The following is a 13,959-nucleotide window of genomic DNA, read 5'->3' on the forward strand; positions in this document are numbered from 1 at the left end:
CTAGTTCCTCACTGAACTGTGAATTCAAGTTTTTGCAAAACAATTATTAGCAGTGAAATGTAGACATATTTAAAACTCACATGTGTGGGGGTCAGAGGGAGTTCAAAAGGAAAGGGGGATCAGGAAGAAAAGTAATACGGATCTTTATCAACTGCTAATTTACTGGGCACTGATGGGCTGATAAGTATGATCAGAGGATTCTTCATCTATTGCTCAATTATGTTCATGGCTGAAAATGCCTGCTCTCAGTCCTTATTACAAATGTAGGCAAGCTCTGAGTCCCTGTTGTAAAGAAACACAAGCCCGAGAACATGTAAGAAGAGTTAGTAAGTCCTTTGGTTTAGAATCCTAATTTCTTGAAACCAGTCCAGTGGTCCTGTGTTAATGTCATATTACTTCATACAGGTCCTTCAATTGATACTCTTCCCATGACTCTGCTCCAAAGGACCTTATGGAACCAGCAATATTTGGCTACCAAATGATAGCTTCCTAAGCATGAGCTTAAAGTTGGACAACTGACCCTGATCAAAGGCGTCCCTGACCATTCATCACTTTTCACTTTTTAAGTACTCTATCAGGTACTCCTGTATTTCAAAACAGTAGGCTTTTATGGTCGTTTCTGGACTCCAAAAGGTTAACTGCCGGGGTCCAGCCCCGGTGGATCCAGGGAATTCGAAGGGGAGATGGCTTCAGTGATCAGGATACGATAGAATTAAAGATATAAAGAGTGGTTAAATAAGGATAACTCAGTGAGAAAATTCAGTGGAGAAAAGAGGCTGAATAACGTGGTTTACTTGGAAAGCTAATAAAATTCGAAAATAAGGAATTTACGTCACCTACGTAGGCCACAGGCGTCCTCCCGTTCTCCCGAAGGAGAGGAGACACTAAGGCCTCCCTGGTCAGATCTTAGAAGCCCAGGCAAAATTAGTAGGCTTAATGAGCCTCCATGCCCCAGATAGGACTTAAACCAGAAGGTGAGAGAAAGAATGACATGGGGAGACCAAATTTCGGTGAACAAGGCCCGCACTTTATTTTCCAAAGTAGTTTTTATACCTTAAGTTGTGCATAGAGGATAATGGGGGAAGGGGTAGAGTCAGCAAGGACAGCAGTCCTTGATCCTAATTGAAGCCAAGCTTTCTTCCTGCAAACTTATCATATGAAAAAGTTTAGGTGATTTACATCATCTGGTCAAGAGGCCTGTTAACATTTTAAGATCCTTTCTTCAGAAAACTTATTTTTCTCTAAAGGTGATTATTCTAAAGTCAGGCACCACCCTCCAAAAGCATTAAAGTTGCATTCCTATAGGGCAAAGGTGTGGTGGGCTATAACAAGAAAAGAATTAACTCAAGGGTCCAAGGTTACAAACATTAAAGGTACTACTTACATTCCTATACACCAATTATATTAATCAATACACTGCCAGGGACACAGTAGGTAAGGGATATGGAAACTTAGCAGCAAACATTGGCCCAACAAGTGAAAAACCCTTCACCAATACAATTTCTAATCAATCTTTTAACTGCTCAAAGGAATCTGTATTTAGACAGTTCAGAACATCTCATGCCTCTCACGGTTGGGAGGCTGTGAACAATCACATGTGGCTGGAATAACCTTCAGAGGAGTTTGTAGGTTGAAACACTCGTGTCACGCCCAGGAACTTTATCAACTGGAGCTGTAAGTTAACTCTTTTTCAGAGAGAGGTGGTGGGGGACAGCCCCTTGTAAAGTCAGAGGTGTAGGTGAGAGCACAAAGCAGTAAAGTAGGCAGACTCTGGTTTTGGGGGTAGATGCTCGAGAATTTCCAGGGGGACTCCTGAGGCTCGATCCTGCCTTTGCGTATGCCGAGCCTCCTTCCTCATGACCTTTGCCACGGGCGGAGTTCCTCACGCTGGCTCCCGGCAGTTAACTACCATATACACATTTTCTTCTGCAATATGAGAATTTTGAACTCATACCTCCCTCAATTCCCCTCTGCTTTAATTAGATCACAATGTTGAGCTTAAAAGGTTTTTCTTATTGGTATGTAAGTATACTGTGAGGGCTTCCCAGATGGCTCTAGTGGTAAAGAACCTGCCTGCCAACCCAGGAGACACAGGAGACATGGATTGGATCCCTGGGTTGGGGAGCTCCCCTGGAGGAGGGCATGGCAATCCACTTAAGTAGTCTTGCCTGGAGAATCCCAGGGACAGGAGCCTTGCATGCTATAGTCCATAGGGTCGAAAAGAGTTGGAAACGACTGAAGTGACATAGCACACAAGTATACTGTGATTGCTTTTCCTCACTTTTTTGCTTTGTTTTTTTTCTGTGGCTCACTAATTCTTACCAGTTCCCCCCCCCAGTAGGATTGTAAAACCCTCTTCAGTCTGTTTTCCTCTTGGTCAGATATCAGGTAATCTTAACAATTCTCACCCTACCCTTCACACCATTCCAAGAAAGAACCCTCTCTTCCTGCTCTAATCTAAGCTAGTTGTATATAGAAACTATTCTGTTTCTTGATTCAGTTCTCTTGCTCAGTTGTGTCCAACTCTGCAACCTCATGGACTGCAGCACGCCAGGCTTCCCTGTCCATCACCAACTCCCAAAGCTTGCTCAAACTCGTCCATGGAGTTGGTGATGCCATCCAACCATCTCATCCTCTTCCCCTTTTCTTGACTGGCTGGGTTTAAGAATTCTAGACTAAAAAGAATTGTCTCCACATTGAATCTCTTATTGGATACTAGATCGTTTTGTTTTTGCTGCATTTTTCACTTGTTTTTTAAATTCTACTTTTTAGTAGACTTTTCTACTTTTAGTAGACACTTCCTACTTTTCTATTGATGTTTTTAAGATTTGGGATAGCACTTTTAAATTTGAAGAACTCTTTCCTATACTCCATTATCTCCTCTTTAGAAAAAAATTCTCTTGATTCATCTGAGTGAAAGTGTTAGTCACTTCAGTCGTGTCCCACTCTTTGCACCCCCTGGACTGTAGCCTGCCAGGCTCTTGTGTCCATGGAATTCTCCAGACAAGAACCATTCCCTTCTCCAGGGGATCCTCCCACCCCAGGGATCAAACCCAGGTCTCCGGAATTGCAGGCAGATTCTTTACCATCTGAGCCACCTGAGAATGTTAGTTTAAAGATACTTAAAAACAAAACATTTGTCCTGCTTTCTGTTTCCTTTAGATTCCAAACAGAAAAATGTTTGTAAGTGCTGTTTGTGAGTCCCAAACCTGCTTACTGTGCTGTGATTAGTTGCTCAGTCATGTCCAACTCACTGCAACCATAGCCCACCAATCTGTCCATGGGATTCTACAGGCGAGAATACTGGAGTGGGTTGCCATCCCTCCAGGACATCTTCCCAACCCAGGAATCAAACCCAGGTTTCCTGCTTTGCAGGTAGATTCTTTACCGTCTGAGCCACCAACTGGGGGATGCCAAATATCACCTATAAATCATTTCTCTGTGGTCTTTCATGTGCTCTGTTACAGAGAAAAATAGGATTTGGGGGAGAGGGTGATGAGGGGAGTAGGACAGGAGTGCCTTTGTTTTGTGAGGGGCAGAAAAGGGGCCAACAGCATTTTACTATTCAGGATAGTAACTTGCAGTCTTCGTAATGTGTCTGGAACCTTTCTAATCCCCTATCTTCAACGTCATAAATGCTAGACTTCTGCCTGGGGAAGGATGGGTAACAGTCCCAGTTTCACAGGACTGGAGAGAGGACTTATGTGTCTGTTGGATATACAACATAAGCAATGCCCATTTCCAGTCCTGCCTCAACTACTCCCCTAGTATCCAGAACCTTCTGGGAGTTCTGCTTTGTGAATCACTTGATGCAGTTTTGTCTATGCTAACTACTCCATCTGCAGAGAGGCTTGGCTTCCTGGTTCAAATAAAGTGTATCTTTTAGGCTAAAAGGATTGAATAAATTAATATGTGAAATGCACTCAGAACAATGCCTGCCATATGTTAAGCATTGAGTAAGTTTCACTGCTCTTGGTCTTCCAAAAATGTATTGACATGTCTCCTGTGCAGTCTTTTCTTTTTTTTTTTTTTTTAGCTTTGTGAGTTTGTTCCTTATTTTTGGGGGGTCCAAAATCTCTGCAGATGGTGATTGCAGCTATAAAATTATAAGACACTCCTTGGAAGGAAAGTTATGACCAACCTAGATAGCATATTCAAAAGCAGAGACATGGCCAACAAAGGTCCGTCTAGTCAAGGCTATGGTTTTTCCTGTGGTCATGTATGGATGTGAGAGTTGGACTGTGAAGAAAGCTGAGCGCCAAAGAATTGATGCTTTTCAACTGTGGTGTTGGAGACGACTCTTGAGAGTCCCTTGGACTGCAAGGAGATCCAACCAGTCCATTCTAAAGATCAGACCTGGGTGTTGTTTTGGAAGGAATGATGCTAAAGCTGAAACTCCAATACTTTGGCCACCTCATGCGAAGAGTTGACTCATTGGAAAAGACTGATGCTGGGAGGGATTGGGGGCAGGAGGAGAAGGGGACGACAGAGGATGAGATAGATGGCTGGATGGCATCACCAACTTGATGGACATGAGTCTGAGTGAACTCCGGGAGTTGGTGATGGACAGGGAGGCCTGGCATGCTGCAATTCATGGGGTCGCAAAGAGTGGGACACGACTGAGCGACTGAACTGAACTGAAAGGAGCAGGCAGGCACAGGATAAAATTTAACTTCAAGTTCTCTAATTTTTAGAATGAGGCTTAAGGACTTCCCTGGTGGCTCAGACGGTAAACCGTCTTGCCTACAATGCGGTAGAACCGAGTTCGAGCCCTGGGTTGGGAAGATCCTATGAAGAGGGAAATGGCACCCCACTCCAGTACTCTTGCCTGGAAAATCCCATGGACGGAGAGCCTGGTAGGCTACAGTCCATGGGGTCGCAAAGAGTCGGACACAACTGAGCGACTTCACTTTCTACTTTATGGGTGACTCTGGACACCGTAGCAGGGTTAAGGTCAATTTCCCAGCCCTTCGGAAGCCACTGACCATTTGTCGTCTTTAGAAAGGCAGAGGATCTGTGTATGACACTATGCAGAGTCCATGATGATGCAGTGGTGAGTGCTTTGGCTTGGAGTCAGAACTCTCAGCTCCAGTATTTACCAGCTGTGTAACCTCTGACAAGCCTCTCCAGCCAGTTTTCTGTTAAAATGAGCCAAGCATTTTCTACAACAACCGTCGTCTGGCACTCTAGGGGTTTGAGCTTGACGGCAAAGAGATGTGCTTGGCCCGAGGGGAGCTGGGTGCCACCGGGAAATTTTCTCCACCAAAACGCATCGACTCCCGCCCCAGGCAAAGTCTTAACTATTAGATCAAATGCTAGGGTGCGGGTTCAGCCGACCAGTGGCCAGTGAGAAAGGCGCGGTCCTGAAAGTTCCACCCCTGCCCCTCCCCTGGAGCCAGGAAGCCGCGCGTCCCTGGGTTCGCTCCGCGGTGGCAGTTAGGAAAAGTCGGTGCCATCAACAAACATGGCCACCATGCTAGCGTCAGCCCCGCTCTCGAGGCCGCGCTGCCGCCTGGGAATCGCGGACTTGGCGTCACCCGGCGCGGGGCCACGTGACGCGTTAGGCGCCCGAGGCGGTAGGGCTTGCGCAGGCGGAGCAGCAGCGGCGGCCTGAGTTGGGTGGGGGCTGCCCGGTGAGGTTTCCCGGCGGGTCCCGGCCTCGCGCGCACGTGGCCCCCTGCTCGCGCTCGCAGTTCTGGGCTCTGCCGGTGAGGAACCGGGGAAGGGGAGAGGGAACGGGGCGCCCCTTCTGAGGCTCAGAGGGGACTTAACTGGCCCCGCCCCGCGAGGAGGGTGGTGGGCGCCGGGCCGCCGACCCCCCTCCGCCCGCGCCGCAGACCCGGCTCTGGTCGCGGGGGCTTTTGGAGCCCCAGCCCACCCAGCGGGGCCCGCCGTGCAGGTGGACCCGAAAGGGTCGAATGCGCCCTCTTGGAAGGCCCCACTGACCTCAGGCCCGCCTGCTCGGGCCGCCACGGCTGCTCCGTAGAGTTTATCTTCAGGCTTTTCTTTTGGAGTGGGAGCTGGAGGCAAGTCAGTGGGCTCCTTCGGTCTTTAGAAATAGGCTGGGTTGACGTCACAGGCAGGAACAGGCAGTCTTGATTGCTTGGCGCGTGTACCATATGCCCCTGGGAATCACGAGGTAGGAGGTTGAAGGAGACCCAAGTATGAAAAGCTTAGAGTGCTCAATTTAGGAGAGAGTCTCTTGTTTTGGATAATTTAGTTTTTTTGGATAATTTTTTAACCAGCCAGTCTATGCGGATACTTTAACCATTTTATCGTGACATTCCGAGCCTTCTAAGATTTCTTGACAGCCAAATAGTAAGGCTGCTTATAAGGAAATTTCTTATGTAGCAGGTTGCCAGCCCGCTGCGTTTTATCCTAACCTGGGTTATATTGTGGATCCCATGACCTTCAAGCTGAAAAAATGAAAGTGTAAAGAGTCTTGCAAACCAGCGTAGGTAAGGAGTTCGGAAGTATAGCGGTCTTCCTTTCCTTAGCTCTCAGAAGAGGAAGTCACTCCAGACCCCCAGAATCCCAGGTTCATAGTCTCGGGGCCTCCATAATCTTAGCTGTCCGATTGGAATCTTAACAATCCTGAGTGAAGAAATGCTTGCAGTTGATTTATTTGTTTTGTTTTCTTAGGAAAGGAATAATGCTGTCAGCATGTCTGCACACTCCATGCTCTGTGAACGCATCGCCATAGCCAAGGAACTGATCAAGAGAGCAGAATCACTTTCCAGATCAAGAAAAGGGGGCATCGAAGGTGGTGCCAAGCTGTGCAGCAAGTTGAAGGCGGAATTGAAATTCTTACAGAAAGTAGAAGCTGGAAAAGTAGCTATTAAGGAGTCCCACTTGCAGAGCACTAACCTGACACACCTCAGAGCCATCGTGGAATCAGCAGAAAACCTGGAGGAAGTGGTCAGTGTTCTCCATGTCTTCGGTTACACAGACACCTTTGGAGAAAAGCAGACCCTTGTGGTGGATGTTGTTGCAAATGGTGGTCATACTTGGGTGAAAGCCATTGGCCGCAAGGCTGAAGCTCTGCATAATATTTGGCTGGGCAGGGGCCAGTATGGTGACAAAAGCATTATTGAGCAGGCTGAAGACTTCCTCCAGGCCAGTCACCAGCAGCCCGTGCAGTATAGCAACCCTCACATCATCTTTGCATTTTACAATAGTGTCTCCAGCCCCATGGCTGAGAAGCTGAAAGAAATGGGCATATCAGTGAGGGGGGACATAGTAGCGGTGAATTCTCTGTTAGATCACCCTGAAGAGCTCCAGCCCAGTGAGAGTGAATCAGATGATGAGGGCCCTGAACTTTTGCAGGTGACCCGGGTAGACCGAGAAAACATCCTAGCAAGTGTCGCGTTTCCTACAGAAATCAAGGTGGACGTGTGCAAAAGAGTCAACCTGGACATTACTACTTTAATCACCTACGTATCTGCCCTCAGCTATGGAGGCTGCCACTTTATCTTCAAAGAAAAAGTGCTCACGGAACAAGCAGAGCAGGAGAGGAAAGAGCAGGTTCTGCCACAGCTGGAGGCATTTATGAAGGACAAGGAGTTGTTTGCTTGCGAATCTGCTGTCAAGGATTTTCAGTCTATTCTAGATACCTTAGGAGGACCCGGGGAGAGAGAGCGAGCTGCGATGCTGATTAAGCGAATTAATGTGGTCCCAGACCAGCCTTCTGAGCGTGCCTTGAAACTAGTGGCTAGTTCCAAAATTAACAGCCGCTCATTAACAATTTTTGGGACAGGAGACCACCTGAAAGCCATTACAATGACTGCCAATAGTGGTTTTGTCAGGGCTGCCAACAACCAGGGCGTTAAGTTTAGTGTATTTATCCATCAGCCCAGAGCACTTACTGAGAGCAAAGAGGCCCTAGCTACCCCCTTACCAAAGGACTGCACGACTGACAGTGAACACTAATGATATCCTTTATTGTCATGGAAATAAGTTATTTATACCAAAGGCTGTGTCTCCCCATCTTAATTGGAAAAAAAAAATCTATGGTAAAATTAATACTTACAACTCTTATTAATCAGTTGATGGTGTGTCTCATCTATAAAGTAAATAACCTAAAGTAGAAAAAGCATAAGAGACAACCTTATTTATCAAACTGGCTACATTATAATTAGAACAGAAATACATCTCTGTAAGGCTTGTAGCTGTATCACAATACTTTGATTTGTTTGATTCAGTAGAGCTCCATTTCCCCTAATGGTAATTGCATCTCTTTGACTATGGCTACATTACATCTTGCATTAAATATCGAGCAACCTCTGAAGCTTGCTTTTCATTATATTGATTTAGCATTTGATACGTGTTGAGCCTGGGCATTGTTTACAGATAATTTTAGATTTCCAAAATTATGGCCATTATTAACAAAAAAATACTGATTGCTATCTGTTAGGTGCAATCTGGTGGTTATGTACATTAACACAGAAGGAAACAAAGTGAAGTCTGATCACAAGAGTCCCGTGAATTTGAAATACCATTGTAAAAAGATAGACAACAATCATACTACTACACGCCTAAGATGTGGAAGGTTAAATGTTAATTTGAATATATTGAAAAATATATAAAGTAATTCAGATTTTACTTATAAATAACCCCCACATAGCCAGTATTTGGATTATGGATACTATTCTTGTTGTGCAAGTGGCAAGGGATAGGCGCATTATCCCATTACGTCTCTCTCATGAAACAGCCCCAGGGAGATTTCATGCCTGCTGCATGATACAGTTGTAATTAAAAAGAAAATTTTCATGTCCATATTGTGCTGCTGCTAAGTCACTTCAGTCGTGTCCGACTCTGTGTGACCACATAGACGGCAGCCCACCAGGCTCCCCCGTCCCTGGGATTCTCCAGGCAAGAACACTGGAGTGGGTTGCCATTTCCTTCTCCAGTGCATGAAAGTGAAAAGTGAAAGTGAAGTCGATCAGTCCTGTTGGACTCTTAGCGATCCCATGGACTGAAGCCTACCAGGCTCCTCGGTCCATGGGATTTTCCAGGCAAGAGTCCTGGAGTGGGGTGCCATTGCCTTCTCCACCATATTGTGCTAGGTGTTTTATTAATGTGCAGCGAAAACAACAAAGTAGATAATGTATTGACATTTTAAAAATTGGGACTTGAGTCTTAAAGCTGAGGTATTAACTTGTGCTGAGTGTAGGAACCCGTGTTAAGAACCTGATTTTGTGATTCCACAGCCTGGCCTTTTCTATTGTGCCAACCCCTATTTTGTGAGTAAACATTTCCAGCCACAGTGTTAAGTAGGTGAAATTTGATTGTCGGGGCCTGTGACAATGGAAATGAAATGCAAAATTAAGAGTATGGGATGTTTCTCTGGGAGAGATTTTATTACTAAACACATTTGCTAGGGGAAAATGGCTGTGATTGGGACTCCAATTTAGAGAGGTAGATTTAACTCATTGCAGCAGAAATTGTCTAGTGTTAGAAATTGAACTTAGGCCTTCTCAAGCACCTATTAAAGTCCTAAAGTGTTGATCCTTGGTACTATTAAGTACCTAGCGTTATAACAGTTATTGGTACAAAAGGTGAATAATTGCTCCTTGCTCTAAGGAGTTCTTAGTCTGGACTGGAGGTGAACGATTGAAGTATAATTAACGTGGTGAATTTTTGAAAATTACGTTTAAAATATTGTGTAAACAAAAAGGGAGTAATTCTTGATGTGGGGAGCAGGAAGTCAGAGGAAGTAACCTCTGAGGGGTTTGGGTGTGAGATTTGACAAGAAGTGTACAGGGCATGGATGGGAAAGGTACAGAAGTCTGCCTGAGGTTCTGTCCAGAGTCCAGGCATGTGGACATTACAAAACTGGAGGTGAAGCTAGAAAAGCAGGCAAAGTTCTCTGAAGAGTTTGGCATTAGAGAGCCACTGGTGATTTTTAAGATGTGGTCATGATCAAATCTGTTAGGAAAACAACAAAAACTTGTAGTGTGGAGGAATAGTTAAAGGAAGGGAAGATAGGATTATAAAAATGACAGTGCAGTATGGGGGGTATAGTCATGGCTGCACACTAGATGCATTCAGGGCCCGCATTCATTGTGACCCCCGTGGGCTGCAGCCTGCCGGGCTCCTCTGTCCATGGGATTTTCCAGGCAAGAATACTGGAGTGGGTTGCCATTTCCTTCTCCAGGGGATCTTTCCAACCCAGGGATCGAACCCTGCATTGCAGGTGGATTCTTTACCACTGAGCCACTGGGGGAAGCCCATTCAAGGCAGTTGTCCTAATACTTATTCCTTTGTTGAATAGACATTTACCAAGTGCCTGCCATGTCAGATGGCATGCCACTGAAAAATAGAGCAATATAATTTTGGGTGTCAAATAGGAAATAGAACCAATACTAAAAAGTAAACCAAACTGAATCACTTTCAAGTGAGGGGCCAGGGTGGAGAATAAATGTGGTCCATATAGTAAGAAAAGATAAGTAAAAAAATTCTGGAGGGAAGCAATAAAACCAGAAAGCACAACATAAGAGTTACAAGACCAAGAAGGATATAAAACATCTTTGGAGAAGGTTAATTATATGGAAATATACAATAGCTATATACTATTTTAATAAGCTTAGAAGTTAGCCATGCTCCCTATCAGGTTGAGATGTCATCTCTCATTAAATTCTAAATCAGCTCAGAAAACACATGTTTATTATTTTTCTAACACCATGTGACTGATTCTGGAGGAGCCAAGAGAGTCTTTGGAATAAATTGATTAAAAGATACTTCAAAATACCAAAAAAATGATTTTCTTAGAGAATAGTTAAAATTGAAGAAGAACTAGAAAACCTACTTAACCCATAGTCATTGAGAACATTGTTAAAATAGTTAATGACCTTCTCCAAATTTCCAGGTCCAATTAACCTCCTTTAGGTAAGTTTTGCTTATGTTTAAATGCGAAATAATCTCCTTGCTCTGAAAAATAATATGGGCAAACTGTACCTGACACGTGACAGACACTTGATAAACGTTTGTTAAATGAAGGAGTATCATGTCAGTTCTGCCCTAAACAATTTGCAGTGATGAAAATGTTTTGGAGTTAGATAAAGTTGGTAGTTACACAACATTATGAATGTAAGCCAGTTAATTTTATGTTTTCTGAATTTCACATCAATTCAAAGAGTAGTACCCTGTAAAGTGAAAGTGAAGTTGCTCAGTTGTGTCCGACTCTTTGCGACCCCATGGACTGTAGCCTACCAGGCTCCTCTGTCCATGGGATTTTCCAGGCAATAGTACTGGAGTGGGTTGCCATTTCCTTCTCCAGGGCATCTTCCCTACCCAGGGATTGAACCCAGGTCTCCCGCATTGTAGACAGATGCTTAACCATCTGAGCCACCAGGGAAGTGACAGTACCCCGTAAGTAGGGTAGAAATATTTCGAGTATAAGATGTGTTCCAGTTACTCCCCCTCCTTTGCCCAAAATGAGAACTTTGGCTGTTCCTGTTTGGGGACAGGGCCCTTGTGAAGGCCTGCAGCCCTGTGGCTATGTCTTAATTCAGGTAATTGCACACCAGTTGTCTCAAATCATTGTGTGTGTGTGTTCAGTTGTGTCCAGCTCTTTGTGATGCCAGGGACTGTACTCCGCCAGGCTTCTCTGTCCATGGAATTCTCCAGGCAAGAATACTGGAGTAGGTTGCCATGCCCTCCCCCAGGGGATCTTCCCAACCCAGGGATCGAACCCAAGTCTCTTACGTGTCCTGCATTGACAGGCTGGTTCTTTACCACTAGTGCCACCTGGGAAGCCCCCAGATACACTACCAGCCAATTAAGTCATTTGTACACTTGATTTGCTTTGAATTACTTTACACTTTTTGACCGTTTTTCTTAGTATGTTTCTCCATCTTTCTATTGACTTACACGTACTCTTTGTATAGTACGGACATGAGTCTTTTATCTATAGAGCATTGCTAAATCTTCTGGTCTGCCTTTGTGTGTGTGTGTGTGTGTGTGACTGGGAAAGTGCTGCTATGTTTATGAAACCCTATTTCCTTTCTCTCCTGAGCACACAGTGGAAACACATCTCTCAGCCTCCTCTGAAATTCCTTGCAGCCGTGGAATATGGGTGGGGCATATGCACCACTGCCAGGCTTAGCTCTAGAACTCCTCTGATCCTTTGTACTCTTCTCATTTGTAATCAGATACTAAAGATTCTGTGGTGGATTCTGATCCTGGGAGCATTTCTGCTGTGTGGAATTGAATTACGCTCCCAGTTTTTCCTCATTGATGAACTCCATGCAGGTTTAGGGGCATTATCTTATCATATCATATTTTGAAAGGACTTCTTTGGATGTGACCTATTCTTTTCAGTCTCTTTCCATAGTTTTGGCTGACTCTTTGGATCTTGCTAAGAAGAAAGCGGTATAGACATTCATATGAAAGATTTTCCAATTTAGACATTAGGATTATCCCGGGAGATAAACACTTTTAATCTGAAAGATTTCATTCCAGGAAATAATTTTTTTTTTTTTTTTGCTCCTCCACCTCTCAGATATATCATCAGAAGGGTTTAAGAAGTCATGCAAAGTGAATAGAATTCTAAACTAAAATTAATTTCAAATGGAGCACTGTATTTTATTTCTTTGATGACAACTGTATCTGCCAGTGAGGTGTATAGCAAACACAATGCACACCTATAGCACAGACCCAGCATTGCACACACGTATGTGTACATTTGGCATGGTTTTCTTCCTTTAAATACGCAACCCCCCAACTGTTTGTAAGTAATTTTTTTCAAAACTATATTCACTAAGGAAAATCAGTTCAGTCGCTCAGTCATGTCCGACTCTTTGCGACCCCATGGACTGCAGCACGCCAGGCCTCCCTGTCCATCACCACCTCCCAGAGTTCACTCAAAGTCATGTCCACTGTGTCGGTGATGCCATCCAGCCATCTCATCCTCTGTCGTCCTCTTCTGCTCCTGCCCTCAATCTTTCCCAGCAGCAGGGTCTTTTCCAATGAGTCAACTCTTCGCATCAGGTGGCCAAAGTATTGGAGTTTCAGCTTCAACACCAGTCCTTCCAAAGAACACCCAGGACTGATCTCCTTTAGAATGGACTGGTTGGATCTCCTTGCAGTCCAAGGGACTCTCAATAGTGTTCTGCAATGCCACAGTTCAAAACCATCAATTCTGCGCTCAGCTTTCTTTATAGTCCAACTCTCACATCCATACATGATCACTGGAAAAACCATAGCCTTGACTAGATGGACCTTTGTTGACAAAGTAATGTCTCTGGTTTTTAATATGCTGTCTAGGTTGGTCATAACTTTCCTTCCAAGGAGTATGCTATGCTATGCTATGCTAAGTCGCTTCAGTCGTGTCCGACTCTGTGCGACCCCATAGACGGCAGCCCACTAGGCTCCCCCGTCCCTGGGATTCTCCAGGCAAGAATACTGGAGTGGGTTGCCATTTCCTTCTCCAATGCATGAAAGAGAAAAGTGAAAGTGAAGTCGCTCAGTCGTGTCCGACTCTTAGCGACCCCATGGACTGCAGCCTACCAGGCTCCTCCGCCCATGGGATTTTCCCGGCAAGAGTATTGGAGTGGGGTGCCATTGGAGTAAGCGTCTTTTAATTTCATGGCTGGAATCACCATCTGAAGTGATTTTGGAGCCCAAAAAATAAAGTCAGCCACTGTTTCCCCATCTATTTGCCATGAAGTGATGGGACCAGATGCCATGATCTTCGTTTTCTGAATCTTGAGCTTTAAGCCAACTTTTTAAATTCAGGCTTGGTAATTACCAGCTCTGGCCACTGGGAGGCAGCACACAGTAATGGCCAGCTCTTGCCTGGGAGGCAGAGCTGGTTGGATACATTTTGCCATTCTGTGTGAGCCCTAGGCAAGTGACTTAACCTCACCAAGCTTTAGTTTCCTTATCTGTAAAATAAGAATATGAAATAAGACACTCTATGGATAGCATTTAAAACAGTATCTGACACAAAATAAGGAC

General features: G+C 44.8%; 1 protein-coding gene across 5 annotated transcripts; it reads left to right on the top strand.

Annotated features, from left to right (window-relative positions):
• Window positions 1-5,461: 5,461 nt before the first annotated feature.
• C4H7orf25 (chromosome 4 C7orf25 homolog) lies at window positions 5,462-8,287 on the top strand. 5 transcript variants are annotated; one of them, XM_061414501.1, is made up of 2 exons: window positions 5,462-5,576; window positions 6,643-8,287. In XM_061414501.1, exon 2 carries the CDS (start codon window positions 6,664-6,666, stop codon window positions 7,927-7,929), a length of 1,266 nt encoding a protein of 421 aa, XP_061270485.1. In that variant the 5' UTR covers window positions 5,462-5,576; window positions 6,643-6,663; the 3' UTR covers window positions 7,930-8,287. The 5 variants fall into 5 exon arrangements, with proteins under 5 accessions (XP_061270485.1, XP_061270481.1, XP_061270482.1 ...); XM_061414497.1 differs by having other exon boundaries at window positions 5,569-5,708; XM_061414498.1 differs by lacking the exon at window positions 5,462-5,576 and adding an exon at window positions 5,726-6,026.
• The last annotated feature ends 5,672 nt before the right edge of the window (window positions 8,288-13,959 follow it).

Source organism: Bos javanicus, chromosome 4 (assembly GCF_032452875.1).
Source record: "Bos javanicus breed banteng chromosome 4, ARS-OSU_banteng_1.0, whole genome shotgun sequence".
Classification (NCBI taxonomy): domain Eukaryota; kingdom Metazoa; phylum Chordata; class Mammalia; order Artiodactyla; family Bovidae; genus Bos; species Bos javanicus.